Raw genomic sequence first — 25,634 nt, forward strand, 5'->3', positions numbered from 1 at the left:
CCTGTCCTGAGGTGAGTTATTCCTGGAATTACTTGATTCCTTACCACAGGCTTTTAGCCTCTTCATCATACAATTTAACCTCTATTCAATGTTTCCTGGTTTTATTCCCTTTGCAGTATTTCCTCTGTCACTTCTATTATCCCATTTAAACTGCATCTATGCTGGTTTTGGCTGGGATACAGTTAACTTTCCTTAGAGTTGCCATCTATACCATGGGCCTTAATTTTATTTCAGTGCTTTGGCAGCCAGTTTCCCCTTCCATGTTCTTAGAGAAACCAAATGATCTAGTATGGCTTCACATTTTACATCGCATTTTACATAAACATTTGCATTTTGCATTAAACAAGTCATTTGTAAATGTGCAAAAGATGACTGGAAGGTTCTGTAATAAATGGCTTAATTGATAGCCATAGAGTCAAGCTGCTCAACAGGTTGAAGCAGTGATTTATGCTCTTTCTGCTGCCATATCTGTAGTTATTTATAATTCATATTTCTCGTGACAATAATGAGCTTCCACAGTGTGTCCCTCATCCGAGCGTGCAGTTTGCCGCTTCCTGCTATTCATCAAGCTCGGCAATTGGGCTCCTTTGATTCATTGCTCTCCAGACACAGACCAGGGAATGGCAATCTCAAGTGAACGCTGGCCAAACCGAAAGGTCTGGATATTAATAAATAATCATTCACATTAGGAGGCAATCAGTTGAAACTGGCAGAGCCCTTTCTTTCATGTCTCTTTTGCTTTCCTTCTCATTTTCCCTCCTCTGCCCTGGCCAGAGACCCACAGCCGTGGCTCAGAAGGAGATTGCCTGGGCAATTGCCTTGGAGCTGTCCTGGACGCCAGCAAGGCTCTGCCCAGCCTCATCATCCCGGTGCAAACCCGAGCACCGGGCAGGGGCCAGCACGGACCTGCTGCCACCTTCAGGGATTAGAGGCAGACAATCTCTGACCAAAACCTTTTCTGATGTGTTTTGTTATAATGTGATAGCCCTTTACTACTGAAAAAAAAAAAAAAAGATTTACGTCACTTTGCACAATTTGGAATTTATTCCTGTACAAGAATGAAGAATAAACAATAGAAAAAGAGCTTTTCTCCTCTGGTACTAAAACCATAGCAATGGCTGAATTAATCCCTGGTGTTTCAAATCCACTCATGAATTTAACCAAAACACAAAAGTTCGGGGAGACCCTGGTAGGCAGAGATCAAAGCTCAGGGAAGGTTTGGGGGATGTGGATGCGACCCCTTTAAAGCAGGCACGGCCTGACCTCCGGCTGGAGAAGCCAAGACCCGTCTTCAGAAATCAGAGTAATCCCGGGTGATTTTATCCCACTCCACTTCCCTAAATCTGCGGCTGCTGCTGCTTGGCGAGGGGATTAAGGGCTGGCAGGGGATTACGAACGCTGCAGCTCCCAGCGCGGAGCTCCCTCCTGGAGCGGCCGCTCGGGGACACGGAGCCGCTCCGCACCCACGGGAGCGCTCCGCGGGCCGGGACACGGAGCCGCTCCCCGGGCCGGGACACGGAGCCGCTCCCCGGGCCGGGACACGGAGCCGCTCCGCACCCACGGGAGCGCTCCCCGGGCCGGGACACGGAGCCGCTCCGCACCCACGGGAGCGCTCCGCGGGCCGGGACACGGAGCCGCTCCCCGGGCCGGGACACGGAGCCGCTCCGCGGGCCGGGACACGGAGCCGCTCCGCAGCCGCAGCGGCGCTCCCGGGGCAGAGGCGGCCGCGGTGCCCCCGGGGCTCGGCCCCGCCCCGCCAGGGCTCCCGGGCCGGCAGCATGGCCCAGGGCAGCAGGAAGGGCGGGCAGGCCCCGCACGCCGCCGGCAGGAGCCCCTGCTGATGGCCGCTGCCCGGAGGATGGGGCCCTGGGCTGTCCCCTGGATGATGCTGTGTCTGCTCTGCCTCCCGCCCTGTGCCAGGGCGCAGACGAAGATCCCGCTGGAGACGTGAGTGTTTCTGTGCGCTGCTGGCGTGCAGGGGCGATGCCGAGGGCACGGACAGGAGGGTGGGGATGCCTCCCCGGCAGGCTCCTCCGGAGGGGCACATGGTTCCAGGGGGTGGCACTTCCCTTCCTTGGCTCCTGGCAAAGGATGCAGACATGGGAGCCACCAGTTGTGTGCCCAGGTCTAGGCTAGGATGCTCTCCACTCTTCCTCCCCACTCGTCAGGCGTAGCAATGATACTCATCTCCTTTAGTTAAGTACTTTGACATCTATTAATGCTCTGCTTAATGCACCGGGCAGTAGAAGGCAAAACCAGTTTAAAGACAGACATGAGTGGCCCCAGGTTGGCAGCTCCCAGTTGAGCAGGGTGGTTTCAGGAGGCACTGCTGGGTTTCAGGATGGCAGGAACACCCAGTGCTAGCCAGGTTCTTGCTGTGGAAGGAGCACATGAGGTGTTTGAGCAATGATACACCCCTTTGTGCAGAGCAAGCTTTGCAGCTCTGAAGCTTTGGTGCCTTGCGTTGGTCTGGATGACTGCTGGCTGAAAAGGGCCTGGGTAATACACACAGCCGTGTTTTTTCACGTGTGTGCCTGTCAAAGGATGTTAGTGAGAGCAGGCTGAATAAAGAGGCCTCAGCACTTCTTGCTCCACCCGTCTACAGAAGGCGTAATGGCCTTTCCCAGAGCTGCAATGAGAAGCTGAGCTGCGATACAAAGCACAGCAGCCGTGGTTTGTGCATGCACTGCACACGCAGGGACTCTTGATGCATTTTTTGGGGTGAGGGTTTGCAGTGTGCCAAGGCCTGCGTGTGTCCGTGTGACGAGGCTGTCACAGCTCCCTGCCAGCAACGCAGCCCTGGCAGCCTCCCAGGAGCCCAACAGCTCTCAGCGACCCCAGTTTATAAAAACTTCACCTTGTTAAGCTGATTTGGACAAGTTAAATCCTCCAAGGATTAGAAATGTCAGCACCGCCATTGGTAAAAGCTGTTGTGGGGCAGCTTCTGGGGAGCTGGGATGGGGTTGTGGGTGCAGGACAGCAGCTTGGCCTGGAGATGATACAACACTGCCAGCCAGTTTGAGAAGGGGACATCTGAAAAATCAACTCAAGTCACCTTAAGCCCTTTCCTGCATTTGGGGAAATATTTTTATTCAAAAATTGCCAATAAGGCCTTTACAGATGTGCCACCAATACAATCCATCTGACCAGGAGCTGCACTGACATTATCCACGAGGGTCTCAGGAAAGTTTGCTACCAATTCTATTCTTGCACTGTCAAGCCCTTTCCCAGCAAAAGTGCTTCTGATCTGGCTTTCACAGAAAGGACACAGAGGTTACACAAGATAAAACCCAACTTCTGCCAGCTTCAAACCATGCAAATCAACTTTCCATGTTCAGGATAAATACCACATAGGAATACCTTTCAGCATTGAAGCCTGTGGCATTTAGAAGCCAGCCTGTCCTTTCTGCTGTTCTTGCCACTGAATACAAGAGCAGGGATTAGAGGCAGACAATCTCTGACCAAAACCTTTTCTGATGTGTTTTGTTATAATGTGATAGCCCTTTATTACTGAAAAAAAAAATATTTACGTCACTTTGCACAATTTGGAACTTATTCCTGTACAAGAATGAAGAATAAACAATAGAAAAAGAGCTTTTCTCCTCTGGTACTAAAACCAGAGCAATGGCTGAATTAATCCCTGGTGTTTCAAATCCACTCATGAATTTAACCAAAACACAAAAGTCACCCTTTTGAAATGAAATTTCAGCAGAGAAATACATTGGCCAGAGGCCCAGAGGGAGTAAGCAGAAAATGGCTCTGTTTCATGGGTTACACGGGGACATTTTGGGGACACAAAAGCAGAGTCCTTCAAGCAGCAGCTGGGTTCGATCAGGGTGAGGTGACACAAGGCTCGGCTGGGCTGTGCTGCTTCCCAAGCTGTGTCTGGCTTTGCTGCATCGTGCTTGGATCACCGCCAGCTCATTCCAGAGCTCACTCATCTCCAACTCCAGCAGTGCAAAAATCTGCTCAGTCAGTTCCTAGTGATGCTTCTGGGGTGCAAGTTCAGCACACAAACCACCTCTCTTCCCCGCTGGACACAGCTCTGCTCACCCACCAGCCACAGCATGGGCAGGAGGAGTGGTGGGGAGCTGGGGCTGGCTTCTTCTTGGGCTAATAGAAGCACTGGGAAATGCTGGTGGGAGAGGCAAAGATCAACCTGGTGTGGCCTCCTTAGGCTGCTCCTGTTGCCTTTATACACCTGCTCTGGAGATGGACAGAGCCAGTGACCTTAAAAGAAATTTCTCTGCAACCTAATGAATTTCAGACTGACCTTTTCTCTCTCTTGTTTATGAAAAAAAAAAATAAGGGAACCTATTTAAGTTCAGCAGGCTGGCCTTAATTTCCCAGTATTCTAAGGTTGCTCATTTCCCTGGAAAATAATTGTCTTGTAAATATGTAAATGCCAGTGTATTTCCGCCTTTTCACTTTCCTGCTTTTCAACTTCCATAAAATGCCACCGTTTATTTTTAATGACACAAACTTTAGCCCTGTAACACAGGGATTCGAGACCTTTGAGCCCTCTCGTTCCTCTGTGCCCCTTAACTTTCCAACCACTCCTCCAGAGCTGCCAGTCTCTGGCCCTCTCTTTGGTCCCCCTGTCTTTGTGCCTTGTTCTTCCTCTGCTTTGAGACCAGAAGAAATACCAGTTCCTAAGGAGAGTAGACATCCCAAAACTATACAAATCCCTTTTTTAATTCAAGTTCTGCTGTTACTGGAAGTTTCAAGAACTTTCAAGAAGTTGCTCAACTGCACCCACTAATCAGGAATTAACACCACAGACTCTTCCACCCTGCTGGGTTGAAGAATGTTGAGGGCTGGAAGGAGTAGAGGCACACTACACATATGACACAAAACAGAGGTGGGGGGAAGGAAATGGGGTAAAAATAAAAGTCCCTGCTGAAATTACTATCTCCTCATGTTTAGGTTCTCTTTTTCTACAGTAAAAGGCGAGGAGACTGGAAAATATTAGTTAAATTCAGCACAAAACATCTCCTACATAGAACTAATAAAGCCAGTAGCAGCAGATGGGCATCAATTTAAACGTTGATCCAGAGATCCTCATATCTAAGGGAATGATTAGTCACTACTACAACAAACAGGAAAGCATCCCATGGGATCCCTGTTTCCCGTTTCCTCTTTTATTCCAAGCTTGCTGGAGTAACTTTGATATAGCCCAATAAATCCTGGTCTCTAGATAATATCAGTATTCCTTTTTCTCTAAGGATGAAATGATAATATCTGTATTATTTTTTCTCTAAGGATGAAATGAGATAAAAGCTCTGGCACTCAAAATAAGATGCAGAGCACAATGCAAAAAAAAAAAAAATTGACTTCAGCTGGTGCTAGTTCACACTGAGTGGTTAAACATGAATGCCTCATTGCCAATTAAGGATTGATTTAAAAAGGCACCCACTCTCTTATGCTTTTTTTATAGCAGTGGAGAGAGGTATAGAGCTGAAGCTTGGTGCTTGCTCCAAACCATCCCCTATGTGTTTAAAAAAGCCTGTGTGTTCCTGTGTGCAAGGGGGAGTCTGAGCAGGCTTTCCTAGCTTGAAGTGAGCTCTTGTGATTATTCCACCATTGCTGTGCTGGCTTTTCTCCCGAGCTCATCTCTGTTGCTGTGTTATTTGTGGTGCAATGCACTGGGAAATCAGGCCCTGAGGTTAAAGCCTGCCTGGGACTCAAAGAACTCCCCTAGAAGCTGTAGGTAAGACTCTGCACATCATAAATAAGTGGTGTGTTCTGGTAAGCGGAGAAGGCCACTCGTTGCATTAAATAAATCTCTCTGAAGTGAATCCTTGTTGAGGGAGCTGCATGGAGGTGGAGCTGCTTAACATAGCTTGTGTAAGTGCTGATTAAGTGCTCTATCAATTTTGGGAGCCACCTATTTAGATTTGGGTGGCTCAGTGTTCAGGCTGCTCCTCAACATCCAGATGTTCTCCATGTGGGATCGCTGCCATCCCATCCTTGTTTCCAGGATGGCACAAGTGGGGGTGCTTTACACTGACAATGTGCATCATCAGCTGTGGCATTATCAAGCAGCAGCACCACCAGTGAGAGCAGAGAATTCGTCTGGCTCATCAGTCTCTGGACTGCTCTGCTGGAGAAGCTGAACCCAAGGGGTGAATCATGACACCTTCTCTAAGTCCTGACACTTATTTCTCTTCAGCAGATTTGGCACTGGGTGTCTAGCCCTTCACCCCAGGGCCTGTCAGAAGAGACAAATAGGTGTCTGCAGAAAGCAATTTATTTCCCTTTGCTAGCAACAGAAGGAGCTCAGATGCTATCTAAGACCAAATTCCTAAATCTAAAGTTAGGTGGGACAAATTCCACGCCAAGCACAGTGACTGAGACCAGCAGAACTCGGTGTTTCTCCCTGCTCACCAGTCTCCTGGGTAGAATGTCCCAGAGCAGCACTATCTCCTGCCTTGCTGCTTGTCTGGCTGGAGTCTGGGGACAAAACATTGCCACTGTGGAAGAGTGGCTTAGAGAAATACAGGGGTTTGTACTCAGGGCAATGGAGTCTCACCTGTCTGAAGAAGTAACCAGCTCTGCAGAATTGGAATTATTAACACTGATTTTCCTTCTTTTGGCCCTTTTTTTAGGGTGAAGTCCTGGGCAGATGCCTTTGGTGGGGAGCTGTACTCCATTGTGACTAAGTACTCAGGCTCTCTCCTGTTGCAGAAGGTAGGCAAAAATCTGTGAGGGTTCCCTTTGCTTCGTGTCACTTCCCCGTGTGCCTTCCAAGGTTTCCCCCAGGGTGGAGGAAAGAATAAGACACTGGTGTCTTTTAAAACCATGGAGCTCCATATCCCTAAGCCCAGAGTGATGCCCTGTGGCCATGCTCCATGAACTGGAGAGGGAGATCCCTGCTTTCATCAGCCATTGCTGAGCACCACCTTAATTGTACCACTTTTTGTTACAAATACTTTTTAACAGCACTTCTCATATTTCCCCTATGATAATCACTTCCTGCTCTCCCATGCTGACCTTTCATTCCTCCTTCCCTAAGTCTCTCTGCTACTTGTCACTCACCTGCTCATTGTCACCCCATCATCCCCTCCTGGATCTCTCCAGGGACACTGGTTTTTGTTTTGTTTTTTTGTTTGGTTGGTTTTTTGGGTTGTTTTTTTTTTTATTGCTTTCTCATCCATATTCAGCCAGTTGTTTATCAATTCTTTGCATTTTGCCCTTCTGGCTGCTTCAGGCAGGTGCCCTGGAAGCCAGGGGGACAGAGCTTTGTTTGGCCTGTTCACCAAACAGGCACTATTGCAGTAAACTCTCTACCAGCATTCAAGGGTGCAGCTCCAGGGGCTTTAAACAAATGGTCCCTTTTGAAGCTGTAGAGAAGCTTCCTTAAGTCAGTGGTGAATGGCTGCTCCTCTTTCAGACCTGGGCATCTCTGCTCTGCACCTCTCAAGTGCTGCTTTGGGGCATTGATGGCTGCTGACTGCATCCAAAGGAATGCACACTCCACTTTGTGGCCATCCACTTCTTTTTTCTTTGCTCTTTCTCGGATTCTCCAACACAAGCCATGAGTTGCCCCTTACACCTTCTAGGTGCCTGATTTGTGTCCTCATATTTGCAATTATAGCCACATCCCATGCAAAACACAGGATTTGGGTATCACATTCCTTGCCTTGCTGCTAAGCCCTGTTTCCCTGTCCCCAGAGTGCTGCTTTTTGCCTGGAGGAAGGAATGCTATCTTGCAGCACTAACTTTGCTAGGTTGGACCAGGACAGGCTTTCAGCATCCATCACCAAGGCTGGGAGGAAAGAGTTGCCCTGCAATAAAAAGCTGTCAGCCCTGATAAAGGTTCTTCTTGCACTACCTGTGAGGCAGCTGCAGCAGGATGTGGATTCAGGCAGAAGTTAGGCTTTCAGAGTTTTGATGATGCTTCCTCATTTTCTGTTGTCCCCTGGAGTCCCCAAGCCATAGCTCCCAGAGGCAAAGGGGACAGTGTCTGTGACTCAGAAGGAAAATGTCACTTTGAGCAGGGGGTACAGATGAGCTTGATCCAGGCTTGCTCTGTAAACACTCCAGCAAAGAATCATCTCCTAAATTCATGTTGTGTTGTGTTCTGCCCTGTCTTAACTTGAGCAGTTTAAGCAGTTCAAGTTTATCTTTCAACCCCACTTCTTGAGCTTTTTCATCTCCTGTTGTTTCCCTGGGAAATAAGGAAATAGGAGAGAAGCAGCCAGCACTCACTTAAGTCCTTCTCTCAGCCTCCTTTTCCTTATGTAGCTTGGGCACCTTCTCACAATTCCTCATCTCAAAGCAGGGACCATCCCAAGAGAGCTCCCACTGCATCCCTGGCACCTCCAGCACGACAAGTGGATGCAGACAGATCTTTTACTATTAATTATCCTTTTCATGCACCCTGGCAAACCCCAAATAACTTTATGCAGATCATCTCATTGGCACAGATGTTAGGCCTGGGGAGCCAAACACACCAAAGTCTAGAAATTAAACACATGGATTTACCTGCTCCCCAGGCACCTTTCTCTTTTTTGGGCTATTTCCTGTTTTTCACATCAAATATTTCTTTGCTTGTATGGTTGTGCCCAGACCAGCAGAAGGGTGGGGAGCACAGTACAGAGGTCCAGGTGATTTCTTTTCTCAGTGCTTGTCTAAGTCAACAGGCATTTTGTCTTTGAGGAAATACAGAAGGTGCTATTATCTCAGTTTATATCTTATTTCGTGTCTCTCTTGTGCCTAATGGTCTTGAAGTAACCAGCTTATTATTGCTGTGAGAGTCATAATTCTTCAGTTACTGAATGCTTTGCATGTAAACCTTGTCTTTAATACTTGTAATAAACTTTCTTTTGTGGTTTGGAGTTTGCTTAATTTTCTTTGGACTTCTTGTTTGTTTCCTTCAGAAGAACCCTAAAATCATATTGCAAACTCCATTAGTTGACTTCCTACCAGGCTATATAATTCCCAGAGACCTGGTGAGCTAACAGACATCCCTTGAATCCCCAAGGGTAGGCTTTTACCCTGCATCACAGCTTTGCCCTGCTGTTATTAGAAAGCCCAAAAAACATGGCAAAGAACAGACAAACTTGAGAAGTTCAGTCAAGACACTTTCCTGGGTGAAGATGAAAGGAATGTCTTTCACACTCTTAATTTAGTTCCACTAGCAGTGAGTAATGCAGCACTGTGTACTTCAATAGGCTGAATTTTATGGAGGTGGGAACAAGAATATATATTTGGTGACATATCTCTGTTCACAGATAAAACTTAGGATACCGAATTCTGGATATTCTACTTTTAAATCACCACCCCCGTCACGGCAGAAGGGGAATCTTAATGATTTACTCTTGCTGTTTTAAGGGAATGCTAAGTGCTAGATGAACAAGAAAAGGTTTTCTGTTAGAGCTGAGCTAACTTTTTGGCCTCTTTTCAAACATCAGATCCTTCCAGCCAGTTCTCCCAAGCCTGACTCCCATTCTGTAACTTAAAATGATCTGATAGCCTGAACCCCAAGCACAGGTTGTGCAGGATGATCCTGGCCAACTGCAGGCACCTGAGCTGGCTTTCAGCCACAGAGTCTGGTGGCAGTATGAAATCACTACTCTGTTGCCCACCATTAGAAAATCCTGGATGAATAGGCAGAGATTGCCATGGCAGGAATACAGGCATGTAGCTGGTTCATTTGTAGGAAAAAGGCTCAAATAGGATTTGAGCTCAGACCTGGTGTATTCCTTAGCAAACTGGAACTTTGCAAAATTGGTTTGTTTTTTTTTTTATCTTGGGTTTTTTTCTTCCCATCTCTGGCTAGATCTCAGGGCTGAGACGTGCATGCCATTAGCAGACTGCTTTTGATTTCTCATGATTACTTTTACCCCAGTAACATCTACTTGTGAGTATATCAAAAGCACATTGAAAGAATTTAACAGAGAGGGGGAAGAGCCGTGTTGCTGTTAACTGAGGCTGTGGTGCAAGGTAGCTGGTGGCAGGTCACTTTGTGAAGCTCGTGCTTGCCCGTGCTGCTGTGTCCCCCCCTTGGTGAGCTTTCCCAGGAGAGATTACCCTGCTCCCCCCAGCAGGGCCTGATTAAAGCCCAGCCTGGCAGAGATCACTTCTCTCCTGGCAGAGCCCTGACGTGGAGCTGAAGGGACAGACACAGCTGGGTGTGTGCTGCGGTCTCAGCACCAGCCAGGCACCATGGGCAGGGCTTGTGGCTGCACATTTCTCTTCTGGCAGCGTGGTTACCCCAGCCTTCCAGCTCAATCCCTCCTGCTGCTTCCCCTGCCTGTCCCAGCTCCCAGCCCCAGCGGAGGGGATGTGAGCCCTGGTGTTTTTAATCCAGTAAAACCCTCGCTGTTAATCATGCCAGACAGAGCCAGCAGCCTCCCTGCCATGCCTGCTGTGGGCTGGATGCTGCTGCTATTTCTGTCTGACCTCCTCTGCCTGCCCCATCCTCGAGGCATTTCTTCCTCTGCCTGTGCCCAGCCACCCTCCCGGATGGTCAAGGAGCTTCTGGAACAAAAGGACTTGCAGAGTCCTTCCCCTGCTGCTTCCCTCTAACTCAGAAGTGTCACTACAGCCCCTGCCATCCCCTTGCCCTTTTCACCACCCCATTTTTTTCCCAGCACCAGAAGCCGAGCCCTGGCTGAGGTTGCTGCTCTGGTGCTAAGACAAGGAAGATGGAGGGGGGCTGTGCACACTGCAGACAAAACTGATGATGAGGAACCAGGGAATTGCAATTGGTTGCCTTTGTGTTTCCACATTGCTCAGGAGACAAGGCTCTGTCTTTTCTGAAATAAGTGAATTGTCCTGTGTCCTTTCACAGGTTTCATTAATCTTTCTTTCTGGCAAACTCTGTTAGCTGTGGGATTTTTTGGAAAGGAGAAATAAAGACCATTTTAGCCAGTCTTAAAAGAGCAGACTCAAGGAGGCAGATTATGGTTACGCAGTTTAGATGTACTCTTGGGGTTTTTTTTAATTCCTATGTTATATGAAACTTGGTGAGAATAAACTGGTTATCTCTAAAGCTGTCAGATCTAGATCCTCCTCATTATAGACCTCTCCCCTGGGGTGAGCACATTTCTCTCTCTCTCAGGATTTTTCAAAGAGGTGCACAGAGAGAAAGAAAGAGAAAACACTTTCTATTTCTGCTCCTTGTTTTTCCCACGTGGAATGTGTTTGGAGAATTGTTTACCTGGGGTGATTGCTTGATTGGATTCTGGTGAGGATTGTTTGAGCCTGATGGCCAATCCAACCCACCTGTGGCTGGACTCTCCAGAGAGGGCCACCAATTGTGAGTGAGTTAGATATGGTAGTCAGAACAAGTAGGTTTCTAGTTTTAGTATCTCCTTTAAATAGTATATTAATGTATTATAGCACAGTTGTAATAAAGAAATAATTCAGCCTTCTGAACTGGAGTCAGACATTATCATTTCTTCCCATTGGGTTTGCCTGCATTTTACAATATTCCCCATGGAGGTAGCACCAAGTAGCCATGCTTATAATTCCTAGGTTTTGGGAATTGCCTCTGTGGTGCTCTTGGCCTAAATTATGCCCCTGGGTGCCCAATAAGTGGCATCATACCTGTCCATCTCAGCTTTCCTTGGCAGTCTCCCCTGTAAGCACTGAGCAGACCCTTCTTGCTGGAGACGTGGCAAGTTCCCTGACAGATGTGGTGGCCCTGGGGCAGGACAGCCCCTGCACTGCATGACACCAGTGGCCCCAAGCACACATGACATAGGAGGAGCTGCAATGACAGCACATTGCTCCATTCCCTTGCTTTTCCCTCTCCCTTAAGGTGTGTGAAGTGTATAATACTGTTGTGGATGTCATCACAGTGCATGGTTTGGCTTTTTAAAAGTTGGCCTTCTGCTTCTCTCTAGTTTGTAGGCACTAATAGCTTCAGATGCATTGCTCCTTTCAACAGCCACAAGCTCACAGTTGGATCAGTCGTTTCTACTTGGTCAAAGTGCTTTGAGTTATGGCCACTGATCTGAACATCCTGAATTATGGGGTGGAAAAGGGGGAAATACAAAGATGGAAGGTGATAAAATCAGAGCAGTTGTTTCAACACAAAAACAATATCCAGTTAGCAATGATAGATTCATCCCTCTCCTCAAGAACCTCCTGCTCAGCAGGGTTTTTTTCCTTCCCCTGGGTAGAAGTACAAAGATGTGGAGCCAACTCTGAAAATCAAGGAGGTGGATGGCTTGGAGCTGGTGAAGAAGTTCTCGGAGCAGATGGAGAGCATGCTCCGCAGGAAGGTGGAAGCTGTTGAGGTATGACCACTGCCCCTGGGGCTTTGGGAAGGAATTTGTGTCCTGCCAGCCCCGGAGCAGCAGGCACAGGCCTCCTGCCTGCAGCAGGAGTGTGTGGGTGCAGGGGTTGTGTGAGGACTTCCCTGCCCAAGCAAGAGCCTGCTGGTGCAGCTGGCTGCTCAGGCTGAGCTTTAAGCAGACACTGGTGGGAGGATGTGGGCGTTCAGACAAGGGGATGCTGGCTTCTCCCTCTGCTCAAATTAGAAAATAAGACAAAAACAAAGTCTAGGAATAAATATGAGGGAATAAGCACTCTTTTAGGAGACAAGCTGTTAAAAAAAAAAAAAAGGGGAGGGGGGAAGAAAACCTCTCAAAAGTGAAAAATCCAGTTCATCCTTCCATAATGCACTCTGGTGGCTGAAGACTGGGGGCTTGTTTCAGCTGTGTGTGTGGCTCAAGGGGAATTTCTGCACCTCCTGAGCACAGGCTGCAAGGAAGGTGCTTGGATTTCCAGCTGTGTACATGGGGAAGTGTGGAGGAGGTGGCAAGGGGTCTGTAGCTGTTGCAGTGTGGGAGATCAGAGCAGGTAATCGTTCTGGCCCCTCTTGCTTCCTGCATCTAAGGATTTATCATATTCCTGTATGTTTACCTACTATGAAAAGCATATTTCTGTAGTCACAGAGCCTTGACTGTTTAAGGCTTCTAATGTGGAAAAGTCATCCAGAAACACATCATTTGAATCTCCAAATGAAATGTGGGCATATTTAGTCCCAGAGCTTTGGCCAATAACATTAAATTCATAGCCAGACTTCTCCAGTGCTTGGATTGCCTCTGTGAAGGAGCAAAATGTAGTTTTGCTGAGACTGTTGCTGATTGTGCAACCTTGAAAACATGTGTGTGTTTGGTTGGATCCCTTCCCAGTCTGTACCAACTGAGAATTAGTGCCCTAAAGCATCACACTGGAGAAAACTGGCTGATTTTATTGCCTTCCATAAATGGTAAGAGCTTATAAATGGCTACAGCATCGCTGAGCCCTTTACGAAATCCAGTCATGGTCTTTGTCTCAGTAACAATACCAGACTGAGACTCCCACAAGGCCTCTTCCTTTGATGAGATACTGACATCAAGCTGGGGCTGAAATGCCTTTCCCATGGTTTTTTGGAAGGGTTCGTGGAAAATGAAATTAAATCTGTCTGTTGTTTCTCTAAACGGACCTGTTTCTGTTTGTACATGTCCTGCGATATCTGAAATTGCTCTGGGGTTTAGCAGGGACCCTGGAGTAACTAGGTGTGAATACACTTGGCAATAAATAGCTGCAAATAATGTACCTTCCAAGCTATAAAATTGTAGCACAGAATGACAGGTCTGCAGGAAAGGAGGGAAAGAGGGAAGTTTATAACCCTGGATGTGCTTTTGCTGGAGGAGGCAATCGCTGATACAGCTGGAAGAACTTCTGGAGGGCTTTGCCACAGCACCCACTCACCTTCCTTTCTGTGTGCTTGCTTTAGAGGCTGGTGGAAGCAGCAGAAGATGCAGATCTGAACCATGAGTACAACTCCTCGCTGGAGGTGAGTTTCTCCTGGTCAGAGACAAATGTGGCACACAGCCAGAACCCACCCCTCAGGCTCCTGAGCTGCCTTGTCTGCAGGACACTCAGAGACTGCTGCAAGTTAGAGACATCCTTGGCAGATCCCAAACCTAGGAACATCAAAAAGATTCGTCCCATTGGCTCTGGGAGGGGAAGGATTTGGGAAGATGTTGGGCTGTGTGATATTATTGGTATTACTTTTACTGCACGGCCAACACTGTCATTATGTGACGTTTTATTGCAAATTAGCCAGCACTTTGTGGGTTACTTGACTGGAAAATGAGCTAAAAATTGAGTGTGAATGAACAATGAGGAGGATGCTGTTACAAATACCCACAGCAAACCTAATCCAAATGAACTGAGTTCCTCACCATCTTTCTTAACAGCTCCCATCATCTTTTCTGTACCAGACAGACACCCACTCATCAGGACTTCCCTTAAGGTGAAAGTTTGGTGCTGTCCAAGCAATTTGGATAATTGGCTTTCTCTTAATAACTGTTTGTTGTGGCCAAACTGTGAGTTATTGCTGGTGAGGGAAGCTGGAATGAAAAGGCTGTGGAAGAAAGTCCTCTATACACAGTACAAGCACAGACAGCTTAACAGGACAGGCTACCCCTGCAAGTACATGTCTCAATGCTAGGAAAAATGAAAACACTCCTTGAAATCAAGCTGGTTACTAATTTCATCTCACTTTTTCCTTTTTTTTGAAAGAATCCCATTAGCCATATTAGTTGAGTCAGTGCATTCACAATAAGGGGCATGGGTGAGTTAAGGTACATTGTATTTGCACACTCTGAGTGCTGCTAGTGCTTGAACACTAATCCTTACATAAACCCTGGCTCAGATAAAGTCAGGAAAAACATCTTAAAAACATAGGTTATCCAAGGACAAAGAAGGCCCTGGAGGTACTAAAGTGACTGTAGATGGTAAATCCCCAGTGACCTTCATGGGTGGGGGAGACACTGCATTGTCTTTGAGCACCTTCTGCTTGATGCTTTGCTCTGGGTGAGTGCCTACACACCCAGCTGTGTCTGTCCCTTCAGCTCCACGTCAGGGCTCTGCCAGGAGAGAAGTGATCTCTGCCAGGCTGGGCTTTAATCAGGCCCTGCTGGGGGGAGCAGGGTAATCTCTCCTGGGAAAGCTCACCAAGGGGGGGACACAGCAGCACGGGCAAGCACGAGCTTCACAAAGTGACCTGCCACCAGCTACCTTGCACCACAGCCTCAGTTAACAGCAACACGGCTTTCCCCCCTCTCTGTTAAATTCTTTCAATGTGCTTTTGATATACTCACAAGTGGATGTTACTGGGGTAAAAGTAATCATGAGAAATCAAAAGCAGTCTGCTAATGGCATGCACATCTCAGCCCTGAGATCTAGCCAGAGATGGGAAGAAAAAAACCCAAGATTAAAAAAAAAAAACCCAATTCTGCAAAGTTCCAGTTTGCTAAGGAATACACCAGGTCTGAGCTCAAATCCTATTTGAGCCTTTTTCCTACAAATGAACCAGCTACATGCCTGTATTCCTGCCATGGCAATCTCTGCCTATTCATCCAGGATTTTCTAATGGTGGGCAACAGAGTTGTGATTTCAATACTGTCACCAGACACTGTGGCTGAAAGCCAGCTCAGGTGCCTGCTACTTGGAGTGCCAGAGTGAGGGGATGATTCCAGCTGGATGTCCCCCAGCAGTGAGCTCAGCAAGGGACAGCTGCTGTGTCCTGTGGTAAACCTGGGAGCCAGACCCCATAAGACCCTTCACCTTTCCCCAAATCCCCTAAATACGTCTGAGGGGCACAGGAGGCTGCCATCCTGCCCCTGTGCTCTTAAGTGGCTCTTAAGCAATGCTCCTGGCATTGGTCATATGGACACATGACAACAACAAACTGGCCAGAACCCATCATTTGGGCAGCTTGACACTTCCAGTTGGTAATAGCTTGTTTGTGGCTCATTTTGATCCTCTTTGAAGCCCTGATTCTCCATATGTCCCCTCTTTGTTTTAAAGAGTGTTTCTCCCCACCCCTGGCAGTGCTGGTAATAGTCTGTGCTATTCTCTTTGTCTTTCTTTTTTCCATTGTCTTCGTCAACAGTTTGATTACTACAACTCTCTCCTGATTAACGATAAGGATGAAAATGACAATTATGTGGAGCTTGGGGATGAATTCATTCTGGAGCCAAATGAGCATTTCAATAACCTGCTGGTGAACACAACCTACAGTGATATCCAGCTGCCCACCAACGTCTACAACAAAGGTAATGGCCTCTGCCTTCTCACTGCTGGTAGGCTGGTATGGAAATTGCCAGCAGCAATACTGGAAACAAGGATGGGAATAGAAAAATAACAACTAACAGAGGGAAAAATAAAAAATCAGGGTTGGAAAGCTGCTGTCCTAAGAGACAGTCTCTGCTGTCACTGTGACAGGGCTTAGGTACAATCTACTCTTGGAAAACCTCTCATGGTGGACAGGCCTCCATCTCAGACAGGCAGTGTATTCTCCTACAGCCCCTCTACCCAACCAAAGGTGCTGTGAGATAAACTGAGATAAGACTTTATTGGCAATTGTCACATTGAAGAGTTGGCTCTATCACGGCCTCTGGTTGTCAGGCATCTCATTGGTGACTGTGCTCAGAACTGCTGTTTTTTAGAGACACAATAGAGTTCTATTTCTCCCATGATTTCAAATCAGTTCCATCTGCTCTGGCAGCCCCAGACCCTAAAATCTTGCTCACAACAGAGCGCCCAGCAGAGCTGGCTGTGGCTGGGTACAGCAGAACTGTGCAAAGGAGGCTGCTGCCCTCTCTCAGTATAGAGAGAGGGGGTCACACAGCAGAGAGGCACTGCCCAGCCAGCTGATTTCTTGCCCTTACTCCTCACCATGAGCCAAGTAGCTCCTCTGGCTGAGGCTGCAGGATGAGCAGGAGATGGAAGAGGAGGGCTGCTTCCATGCCCACGTCCCGCAGAGCTCACTCCCCCTCCTGCAAACAGCAGTGAGCCTGGCTCTCCACAGCATTTCCAGCTCTGCCTTCCTGCAGGACTGACTTTGGCCTCATTCCTGGGGAGCCACAATTCAGTTTTTGCCTCATTTTGACAAAACTGCTTTTAGTAAAGTGACTAAACAGCAGGTGGTAGGTGAAAGCCCTACCCTTTTCAATACTAATACAGTTAATCCTACAATGACCAGTTTCTCATGATTCACTGTTTCTACTGCTGTTGTTCTTTGGTCTCCTGAGGCAGTGAGTCAACACAGACACCAAATATACACTGCCTCCTAGGAGTTCTTGGAATCTGCAGCTTCCTGTTGATTCTGTTATTGATGGGTAATGCGATGGTTGGCTCTCACAATTTAGGGATGAGTATTATGTGTGTATGTCTTGGTTTGAAAAGACACCTGTCTGCTTAAGGGAGGTAGGAGCCTCCCCTGAAATGGGAAATGTAAACCCCCTCCCTCCAGATTATTATGATTTTGAAATTAAAAGGCTCTCAGGCAAAGATACGGGGATAGGAATAACAGTTCTTTACTAGGAAAACTAAAAAGAAAAAAAAAAAAAAAAAACCAACAGAAAACACAACACCCAAATGTAATAGTACAAACAAACAAACAAAAAACACTGACAGAGTCAGAATATGACCTGACACCTGTTGGTCAGTGTGCTGGCAGCAGTCCCATTAAATGGTGGATGCAGTCCTCCTGCAGTGCCAGCTGTGGCTCTGCTGGAGCAGGGATCCTGTAGAAGGGTGACTGTTCCTCTGAAGATGCAGTGGTGGTCTAGTTGGGCCTGGTCTTCCTCTGAGAATCCAGTGGAAAAGGCTGCTGTGGTGTTCCAAAGCTCTGATTATATCCAGGTAGGAATGCTTGGCTCCTCCCTCTGGGCAAAGCATCTCGCCATGAGATGATGGAATTTTATCAGGCATGCAGGGACACTCACTGGCCCATGAACAGAGGATAATTAATAATTAATGGCTCATGAACAGAAGAGATGATCTGGAGGGAGGATGGGTTGTGGAAGAGATAAAGAAAACTGCCCCACCCTAACAGATAGGAATAGAATTATTCCCCTATTTCCAACCTAAGACAGGATGATAAGAGAAGCTTTATTGATGTGTAGTTATGCTGTTGTGATATGTTCTCCCCACAGTCCCCTTTCCCTCCCCCTTGTATTGTTGCCACCAGCTCACTGTGGTAGCTGGGGCATTTGGGAGGAGGGCAGGCTTGTTACTGGGAGGCGTGGCATGGCAACACCTGACCTCCCATCAAACTGCAAGAAAGTGATCTTGTCAGGAAAATTAATCCACAAACATCAGAGGTTTATGTCCAAAAAGGAGACAGAGGAGTCCTTTTACTTTATTTGAATAAAGGGAGAGGCCATAGGGCATTCCCCTGGGGTCTCTCCAGTTTTTGGAGGACACAGCCTCCTTTTTATCCCAATTTCCGGGCCACATTTCCCTTCTCTCTTTCCCATTGGCTGAAGTTCTTGAGAGGTACAGACTTCCCAGAATGCCTGATACCAAAGATTCCCCTCTAATGTATAACCCTCCCTCTTCATTTTTAATTCTTATGGAATTTAGGGTTTTCTCCCATTGTTTCTTTCATCTTTCAATGTCCAATTTCATCTGTCAGCAAACCTACAGTTTATTTGTAAAGGCAAATATCTTTTTCCATTCATCAATCGATGGAATCTCTCCCATTGTTTCTTTTATCTCTCAGTGCTAGTTTTATCTACCAGCAGACCCACAGCTTGTTTGTAAAGACAAATCCATCGTTCCTCTCAATCTCCGCCAATGGATGACAAGGAAGAGTTGACTGATGGACTTTGGTAGGAGCTAGGGTTACCTGATTTTAGGAAAAAAAAATTCAATGAAAGAATAATAAAATACTGGAATTGCCTTCCCAGGGAGGCAGTAGAATCACCACCTCTGGATGTGTTTAAAAAAAGACTGGACATGGCACTTGGTGCTATAGTGTAGTTGAGGTGTTAGGGCATAGGTTGGACTTGATGATCTTAGAGGTCTCTTCCAACCTCATTATTCTGTGATTCTTTTATACCTTTTACACCAAAAGTATAAAAGGTGGAGCAGCCATTTTGTGGGGGAGCACACGGTGGTTTAGTTCCATGCTCCCAGCAGTGTAAATTTTTCCTTATTCAGTCTTTTGTTGCATTTTGTTAAGGTTGAGTAAACCTTTGAAATCAAAAATGAGTGTTGTTTCTCGCTATTCTGAGGAGATGGGGGCATGGTAGGACAGCCTAGGCTTTCTCAAGCAAAGGGCAGGCAAAGAAGACAAGAAATATTTGATAAGGGAAAGAAGAGAGAGAGCACCTGTGTAAATCCTAGGGCTCCTCTGCCTTAGGTAATTACACCTAGTATAAATTTAGACAGTCCTGTAGAAAGGCTCTCAGTGATGCATCAGGCTGCTGCATCTCAAGAGCCACAGATCCCCTGTCAGGCAGAAGCTGAGTGCTGCCTGTGGGCTGTGCCAGCTGTGCTCAGCACTGTGCTGGCCTCCCTGGGCCTCTGGGATCATTACTCCAACCAGATGTAGGGCTCAAGGGCAGACAAGGCTGGAAAGAGGAATGGGGTTAATAGTGTCTGACCAAGCTGAGTTCACCTGCAGTGGCCAGTGGTGGCCTGGCCTCCAGGACTCACACGAATGGGCAGGGAATGGAATCAATGTACAAGCTTTGGACAAGGTTGCAATCCTCCTGAAGCTGCCTTTGTTCCCATCCCTCTCCTCCATCAGGGATGGTGGATGTCCTCCCTTCTTTTACACAGTTTTCTCCCACAGACCCTGCCATACTCAATGGAGTTTACATGTCAGAAGCCCTGAATCCTATTTTTGTGGACAACTTTGAAAGGGATCCCACACTGACCTGGCAGTACTTTGGCAGCTCCACTGGATTCTTCAGGCTGTACCCAGGTAAAAGAGTAGAGATTGGCTTTGCTCTTCCAGTGCCACACAATAATTTTGCAGGGACGGGGTCTGTGCATGGAAGAATCCAATCTGGGAAGTCTGGGGCCATCCCAGCCCCGAGAAGGGCAGGATGCAGTGAGCAGAGTGGACTGATAAGGCTGAAGGAGTTATTCTGCAGGCATAAACCACTTAGAACCAGCCACTCAGGCACATTGATCACACAACCCCAGAACTGCCCAAGACCGAGCAGCTCTGCTTGTATTTCTGCAGAATGGCTGCTGCTGTGGCTGGCCAGCCTCGTGGGCTCCCTGGGGCAGCCAGGGCCTGGGGAGCAGGTGCCTGCCTGCCTGTGTGTGCTGATTGCTTCTCTTGCTGCTCTCTTCAGGAATAAAGTGGCTACCAGATGAGAACGGAGTCATCTCCTTTGACTGCAGAAACCGTGGCTGGTAAGTTTTGGAGAGACTTGGCCAAAGCACCTTTCATCCTTCCCCTCTCTCTCTTCTCCAAGGTGACACCTTGGTGAGTCGCTGATCAGTTATTAATGTCCTGTGGTGGTCCTGCAAGAGATGGGGGGTACATAAACAAAGGTAATAACAGGTTGGGAAGCCCTGCCAGCAACAGTATTCCCTGTGGCTTCTAACATGTGCCATGAGGAAATTACACTTCTGTGACTGGGAGGTGCTGAGGATATTTAGGTTTCAGAGCTGTGGTGTGTTTACTCAGTCTGCTCAGCATGGCTAAAGCAGACTTGAACATTGGTCACTCTTGGGTGTATGTCTGCAGTGGGCTCAGCGCTTCCCAAGGAGGAAGTGAGGTGGCTGTGGTCACGGTGCATGTGGTGACAGCAGCATGCCCAGCACTGCTCCTCCCTGGCTCTCACCCTGCTTCCTCGTGCTCTTTGTTCTGCAGGTACATCCAAGCAGCCACCTCTCCCAAGGACATTGTCATCATTGTGGATGTCAGTGGCAGCATGAAGGGCCTGAGGATGACCATTGCCAAGCACACCATCGTCACCATTTTGGATACTCTGGGAGAAAATGACTTTGTCAACATCATTGCAGTATGTCTGCTTCCATTCCAGGCTGAGCTGGCTCCTGGTGCCTCACACCCTGTCCTCCTTCCCCTCAGCAAATCACAGTGACCTACCTCCAGCAGCACTTATATATGGAAGTTCCCCAAATGACCCTTGGGAAGGCAGCTTTGTGTGCTCAGCAGGGTGGCTGCCAGGTCATTTTATCTCTCCTCCACAGAGGATGCTGGCTGCATCTTTTTGCTTTCTTAGGGATGTGACCACAACAGATAATAAAGGGCTGCAGAGAGACACCTGAGCTAATAATTCACCTAGCTTGCCATAACACTGTATTTGGGTCCAGCAGCAGCAGTGTAAGCCTCAGGATAATGTTTCCAAGCTAGAAAACTACCACCATATGCCTTTTTGTGCATCAGCATCCTGCAAGTCTGCCCTTACAGTTCTGAGTCAATCAGCTGGGCTGCATGGAGCTTGGTCAGGAAGCTTCAGTGTTAATCTCTTCTTCTTTGAGCCCTGGCAGGGTGAGGATGGGCTGGTTACCCACAGAGAACCAGCACCACTGGCCACAGAAAGCAAAACTTCTTTCCATGACTCATAGCAAGACTGGTGCCATGTTAAAGGCTCCTTGCCTTCTAATTTTCAAAGCTAATTCAAACACCATCTCCTTCCCAAGGCTTCTTTCTATGATAGCTTGCCAGGGCACAGTCACTGAGATATAAATTCTGCTTTTTGTTGATAGCTTCTTATGTTAGCTAATTAGAAACTCCAGTGGCAACAATTCTGTCTTTATATGACTGGACAGATGGAAGAGTGAACAGTGTTGGCAGAAAAATGGAGGGGAGTCATTAAGGAGTTTGAAATATCATCTGTTCTTCAAAAACAATCCCAGAAATACCATGTTTATATATATATATATATATATATATATGTGTGTGTGTGTGTGTGTGTATTCCTTTACTGAACTCCCACCAAGAGCCTGCTGGCTCAGAGACATTATAGCCTGACCTGAGTTCCCATTATCAGCTGAGCATCTCAGGAATTGTGACCTCTTAGGAGCTGCACTCTCCTGGACCTTGCAGGAAAAGGTTCACAGGGCCTTACCAAGTTTTACCTTGCATATCACAGTCTATAATCATCCACTCCCCTAATTATAACAGTCCAGTGGATGTGTGCTAACCTGGTTTGTTATTGGTATTTGATGCTCCTGCTGTGAACCAGGAGCTTCAAACTTCAGGTTACAAGGTTCAGCTGGTGGCTGGGGACTCAAAATCTCCAGAAGTGAAAACTATATGCAAAAACTGCTAGAAGCAAGGCCAGGGATACAAGTTCATAAAGTGGGGATAAAAACTTTATGGTGTAGGTGGGGAAAACCCCCCCTAACTTTGTATGTGTAGATATGCTCAGCTAGGACTCAGCAAAACACTGTAATTAATGTGGTATTCAAACAAACAGAAGAGTCATCAAAATCCTAGTTTGCCATGATAACTATAAACAATTTTAAGGGAAATGGGTATGAGAAGGCATAATGTTGCATGCTGCTTTTTGAACATGTACCTAGGACATGAACCCATTTTGTGAATTTTCTCCCATGACAACTCCTTTCTTCTCATTTTCTCTTTGCAGTACAATGATTATGTTCATTTTATTGAGCCCTGTTTTAAGGGTATCTTGGTCCAAGCAGACAGAGATAACAGAGAGGTGAGTACCAGGCCCCTCTCAGTGTGACTCTCTTCATGCAGGCAGAGCGCGGGGTTGAGATGCTGTGAGATGAAACTCCAGGACAAGGAACAGGGTTTGCATTTCAGAAGCCAGCACCAGTTCAGTGCTGTGTCCTGTGGCTCACCCTGAACTGCCCAAGCTGCTGTGACATGGGGTCAGCTGGTGGGTGAGCAGCAGCCACAGCTCCCCTGTGTCCCCACCACCAGCAGACCTACCCCAGACTGCCTTATAAAAACTGGGTGCAGAGGGCAAAAGGTCTCCATCTTAGACATCCTCAGCCCTCAGAAATGAGAGCAATCAGTCTTTTGCTCGTGAGTATGTTCTCAGCCTGGCCTGATCCTTCATCAAGGTGGAGTGCTAGCAAGCCCTCTCTGAGGAGGGGTTTTGCTGCTCTGGTCCAGGAGGGTTCAGCAGCCCGAGGTGGCCAGCCTGTGGCCAGCTGTTCCACCACCCTCCTGGCTGACTGCTATTTTTAGCTTCTCTCCCTGTTTTGTTTTCCTTCTTCTTTCAATTTTTTTTGTTTGTATTACTCCATCCCTATATGCCTTCAACAACGAGATTGCTTTCCCAGATTAGCCCTAGGCCACAGACTATGACTACAGAGGGTGATGGCTTTGCAGGGATTCCCAGAGGATTCCCAAACATTCTGGACACTACCTTGCAGAGAGGGTTTAATATAAGCAGATCAATGCTGCTTAAGTCATAGACGAGCAGACAAATTTTTCTTTTTCCCCATCCTGGTGCTTTTGGGTGCATAGGATGTTTTTTTTTTTACCTGAAGGAGCAGATAAGGGAAAGTCAGATTTCCAGTAGTTTTGCCCCTTCCATGGGTTGTCAGAGACTGAGAAATGCAGTCCTGCTGGAGATGCATGGGTGCAGCCTTTGCTGGGCTACCCTTTCCTGCCCTGGTCAAAGGGAACAACCTGCCTGCAACTCATTCCTTGCTAGGGTTAGTTGGTGAGACTCTAATAGTGTGAATGTTTTTGGTTTTTTAGTTTAGTAGTTGAAGAAGAGGTTTGGAATGTGTGAAGTTGAGTTTTTAAGGTTGTTTATTTTTTTTTATCTGTAACCTTTTTTATTTTAACTTGTTGAGGCTTGTTTAGTATAGAAGTAGTTTGTTTTGAGTTTTGGGTGGTTTTTACATTATATATTTAAAGTTACATGTTGTATGTTTATAGATTTGTGTTCATGCTTATTACTTATGTTAAACAGTGAATTTTTACCTTAAACTAATAGAAAAGTGTCACCAGCACACTAAGACATGGAGGACAAGACAAAAGAGAAGAAGGCTAGGACACGCCTAGATTCCTTTGTCTTGTACTCTTGAATTATATTCTAAAAACTCCAAAATTCTACTTTTCTACCCTGTGCCAATTCACCTATTACACTACTCAAACCCTTTAGGCTTGTAATTCCTCATGCAGAGTTGGTAGCTTCTCTTACAGGCTAAAATCGAAGGCACGGGTGTTTTTGACTTCTTGCTGGGGTCTCGAGACATCCAGGGTGGCCAGGGGGATGTCCTGGACTCCAACAATTCCTGGGTTTTTTTGCTCTCTTTTTGCCAGCACTTCAAGCAGCTGGTGGAGGAACTGCAGGCAAAAGGAGTGGGCACTGTGAGCAAGGCTTTGACAGAGTCCTTCAAAATCCTGAGAGAGGTAAGAGTTGGTGCTGATGCTTGTGTGGGGCATGAGTGTGTGGGGAGCAGGCAGGAGCTAATCTCATGGATCCCAAATTTGTGACAAGGAGCATGCAGGGCTCACCCATCTTAGGGGAAACGTTGGTTTGTGCACCATGGCCACAGCCACCAGTCTCTGCCCAGCAAGGATCAGGAGCCAGCAAGGCTGTGGCCTCATGAGTTTTCTTAATGAGCCCCACAACTGGGCACTGCCCAGGCACCTTTACAGATGGTGGCAATAAAATACAATTTGATCAGCTGAGGGCCACAATTCTGGTTGTAGGTAATGTTATTAGTGAGCAATGATGATAATGAAGACTTGAAAGATTATTCTTCAGATTTATTTTAATGTCACTTTTCTGAGTATCAGTGCTTGGAGAAGAAATCACAGGTACAGGAGAATTGATCCCTCTGAAAAGAACCATAAATTATTCATTGCCTCGTGTGAATAGGAAATTCAGTGGCCTGGAGGTAAATGTACATTTAATTCTGTTTCTTAAGGAATGGTAACAAGAAAAAGGACCAAGAACCAGCTGAATACCCCCATCCCCTCATGGCACTGTTTATAGTGGGGTTGTGGATCACAGAATCATAGAAGGACTTGTTGGAAGGGGCCTTAAAAGCTGAGAAAAAATACGTCCTCCACTGAAATAGCTGAACCAAAAATGCCTCCAGGGAGTGTTGCCCATACACCCCAGTGGACTAATAGTAATAGAGAAGAAACTTCTTAGACCTGTATTGGTAATAGTAGAGGAAAAGGGGTTTTGTCAGTGTGTCCCAAAATAAATCTGTGCAGTCACAGTCAGCAGAAGGGGGGAACTTTGGTGGAATTGACTACCCCCGTCTCATCAGACAAATTCCCACTCTCAGCTGCTCCTCACAGACTCTCCTGTTACTGCTCATGGGAGCATAAGCAGGAGAATGAAAATTGCTACATCACACTGATGAAACAGGCTTTGCTGATTACAAGAGACAACCAGTAATAATATCTGTAATGAAAGTGGCTGCAAAATTTCCATAGTAATTTTCCTCAGTCCAATTGCTCACAGAATTAATAGCCCAGCAGAGACCTACTCAATGAGGTATGAGTAGCAAAGAGGGCTTGAAGAAGAGCACAAATCTCTCACTGTCTTTGTTCTCCTCCATTATCCTCTGGGGGAGACAGGGCATATTTTAATCCATGACACAATTTGCAGATCAGTTTCAGCAGAACAGCTAGCCAGAGACCCCCTGTCCCTCTCTGCCATGCTCAATAAACCACTTGAACTCTCCATTTCAATTTACCACAAACCAAGTGGTTTCTATAAAATATGCATCCAAGGGAAGCCATGGTCTTAAGCACACATTTATAAAGTGCTTCAAAATTCTCAGGTGTCAAGTGCTATCTTTTGAGGTCTTTTCTTATTTATTAAGTTTTAATCTGTCTCACTGCTCTCTTCTCTTCCTTGTTTCAACAAGCTTGGCCTGCCTTGTTCTCTCCCCTTTTT

The 25,634-nt window shown here is 46.9% G+C and overlaps 1 protein-coding gene across 3 annotated transcripts in view; it reads left to right on the forward strand.

Moving 5' to 3' along the window:
- The first annotated feature begins 1,813 nt into the window (after window positions 1–1,813).
- Window positions 1,814–25,634, forward strand: part of CACNA2D4 (calcium voltage-gated channel auxiliary subunit alpha2delta 4) — a 123,574-nt gene continuing 99,753 nt past the window's right edge. For all 3 annotated transcript variants that reach the window (XM_030263628.4, XM_072923883.1, XM_072923884.1), the window contains exons 1-10: window positions 1,814–1,947; window positions 6,609–6,690; window positions 12,135–12,251; window positions 13,739–13,798; window positions 15,905–16,067; window positions 19,598–19,729; window positions 20,109–20,169; window positions 20,633–20,783; window positions 22,377–22,451; window positions 24,038–24,127. In XM_030263628.4, the coding sequence (XP_030119488.4) occupies window positions 1,841–1,947; window positions 6,609–6,690; window positions 12,135–12,251; window positions 13,739–13,798; window positions 15,905–16,067; window positions 19,598–19,729; window positions 20,109–20,169; window positions 20,633–20,783; window positions 22,377–22,451; window positions 24,038–24,127 (1,038 nt within the window). In that variant the 5' untranslated portion in view covers window positions 1,814–1,840. The remainder of the gene's footprint in view (window positions 1,948–6,608; window positions 6,691–12,134; window positions 12,252–13,738; window positions 13,799–15,904; window positions 16,068–19,597; window positions 19,730–20,108; window positions 20,170–20,632; window positions 20,784–22,376; window positions 22,452–24,037; window positions 24,128–25,634) is intronic.

The sequence above is a fragment of the Taeniopygia guttata genome, chromosome 1A (genome assembly GCF_048771995.1).
Source record: "Taeniopygia guttata chromosome 1A, bTaeGut7.mat, whole genome shotgun sequence".
NCBI lineage: Eukaryota > Metazoa > Chordata > Aves > Passeriformes > Estrildidae > Taeniopygia > Taeniopygia guttata.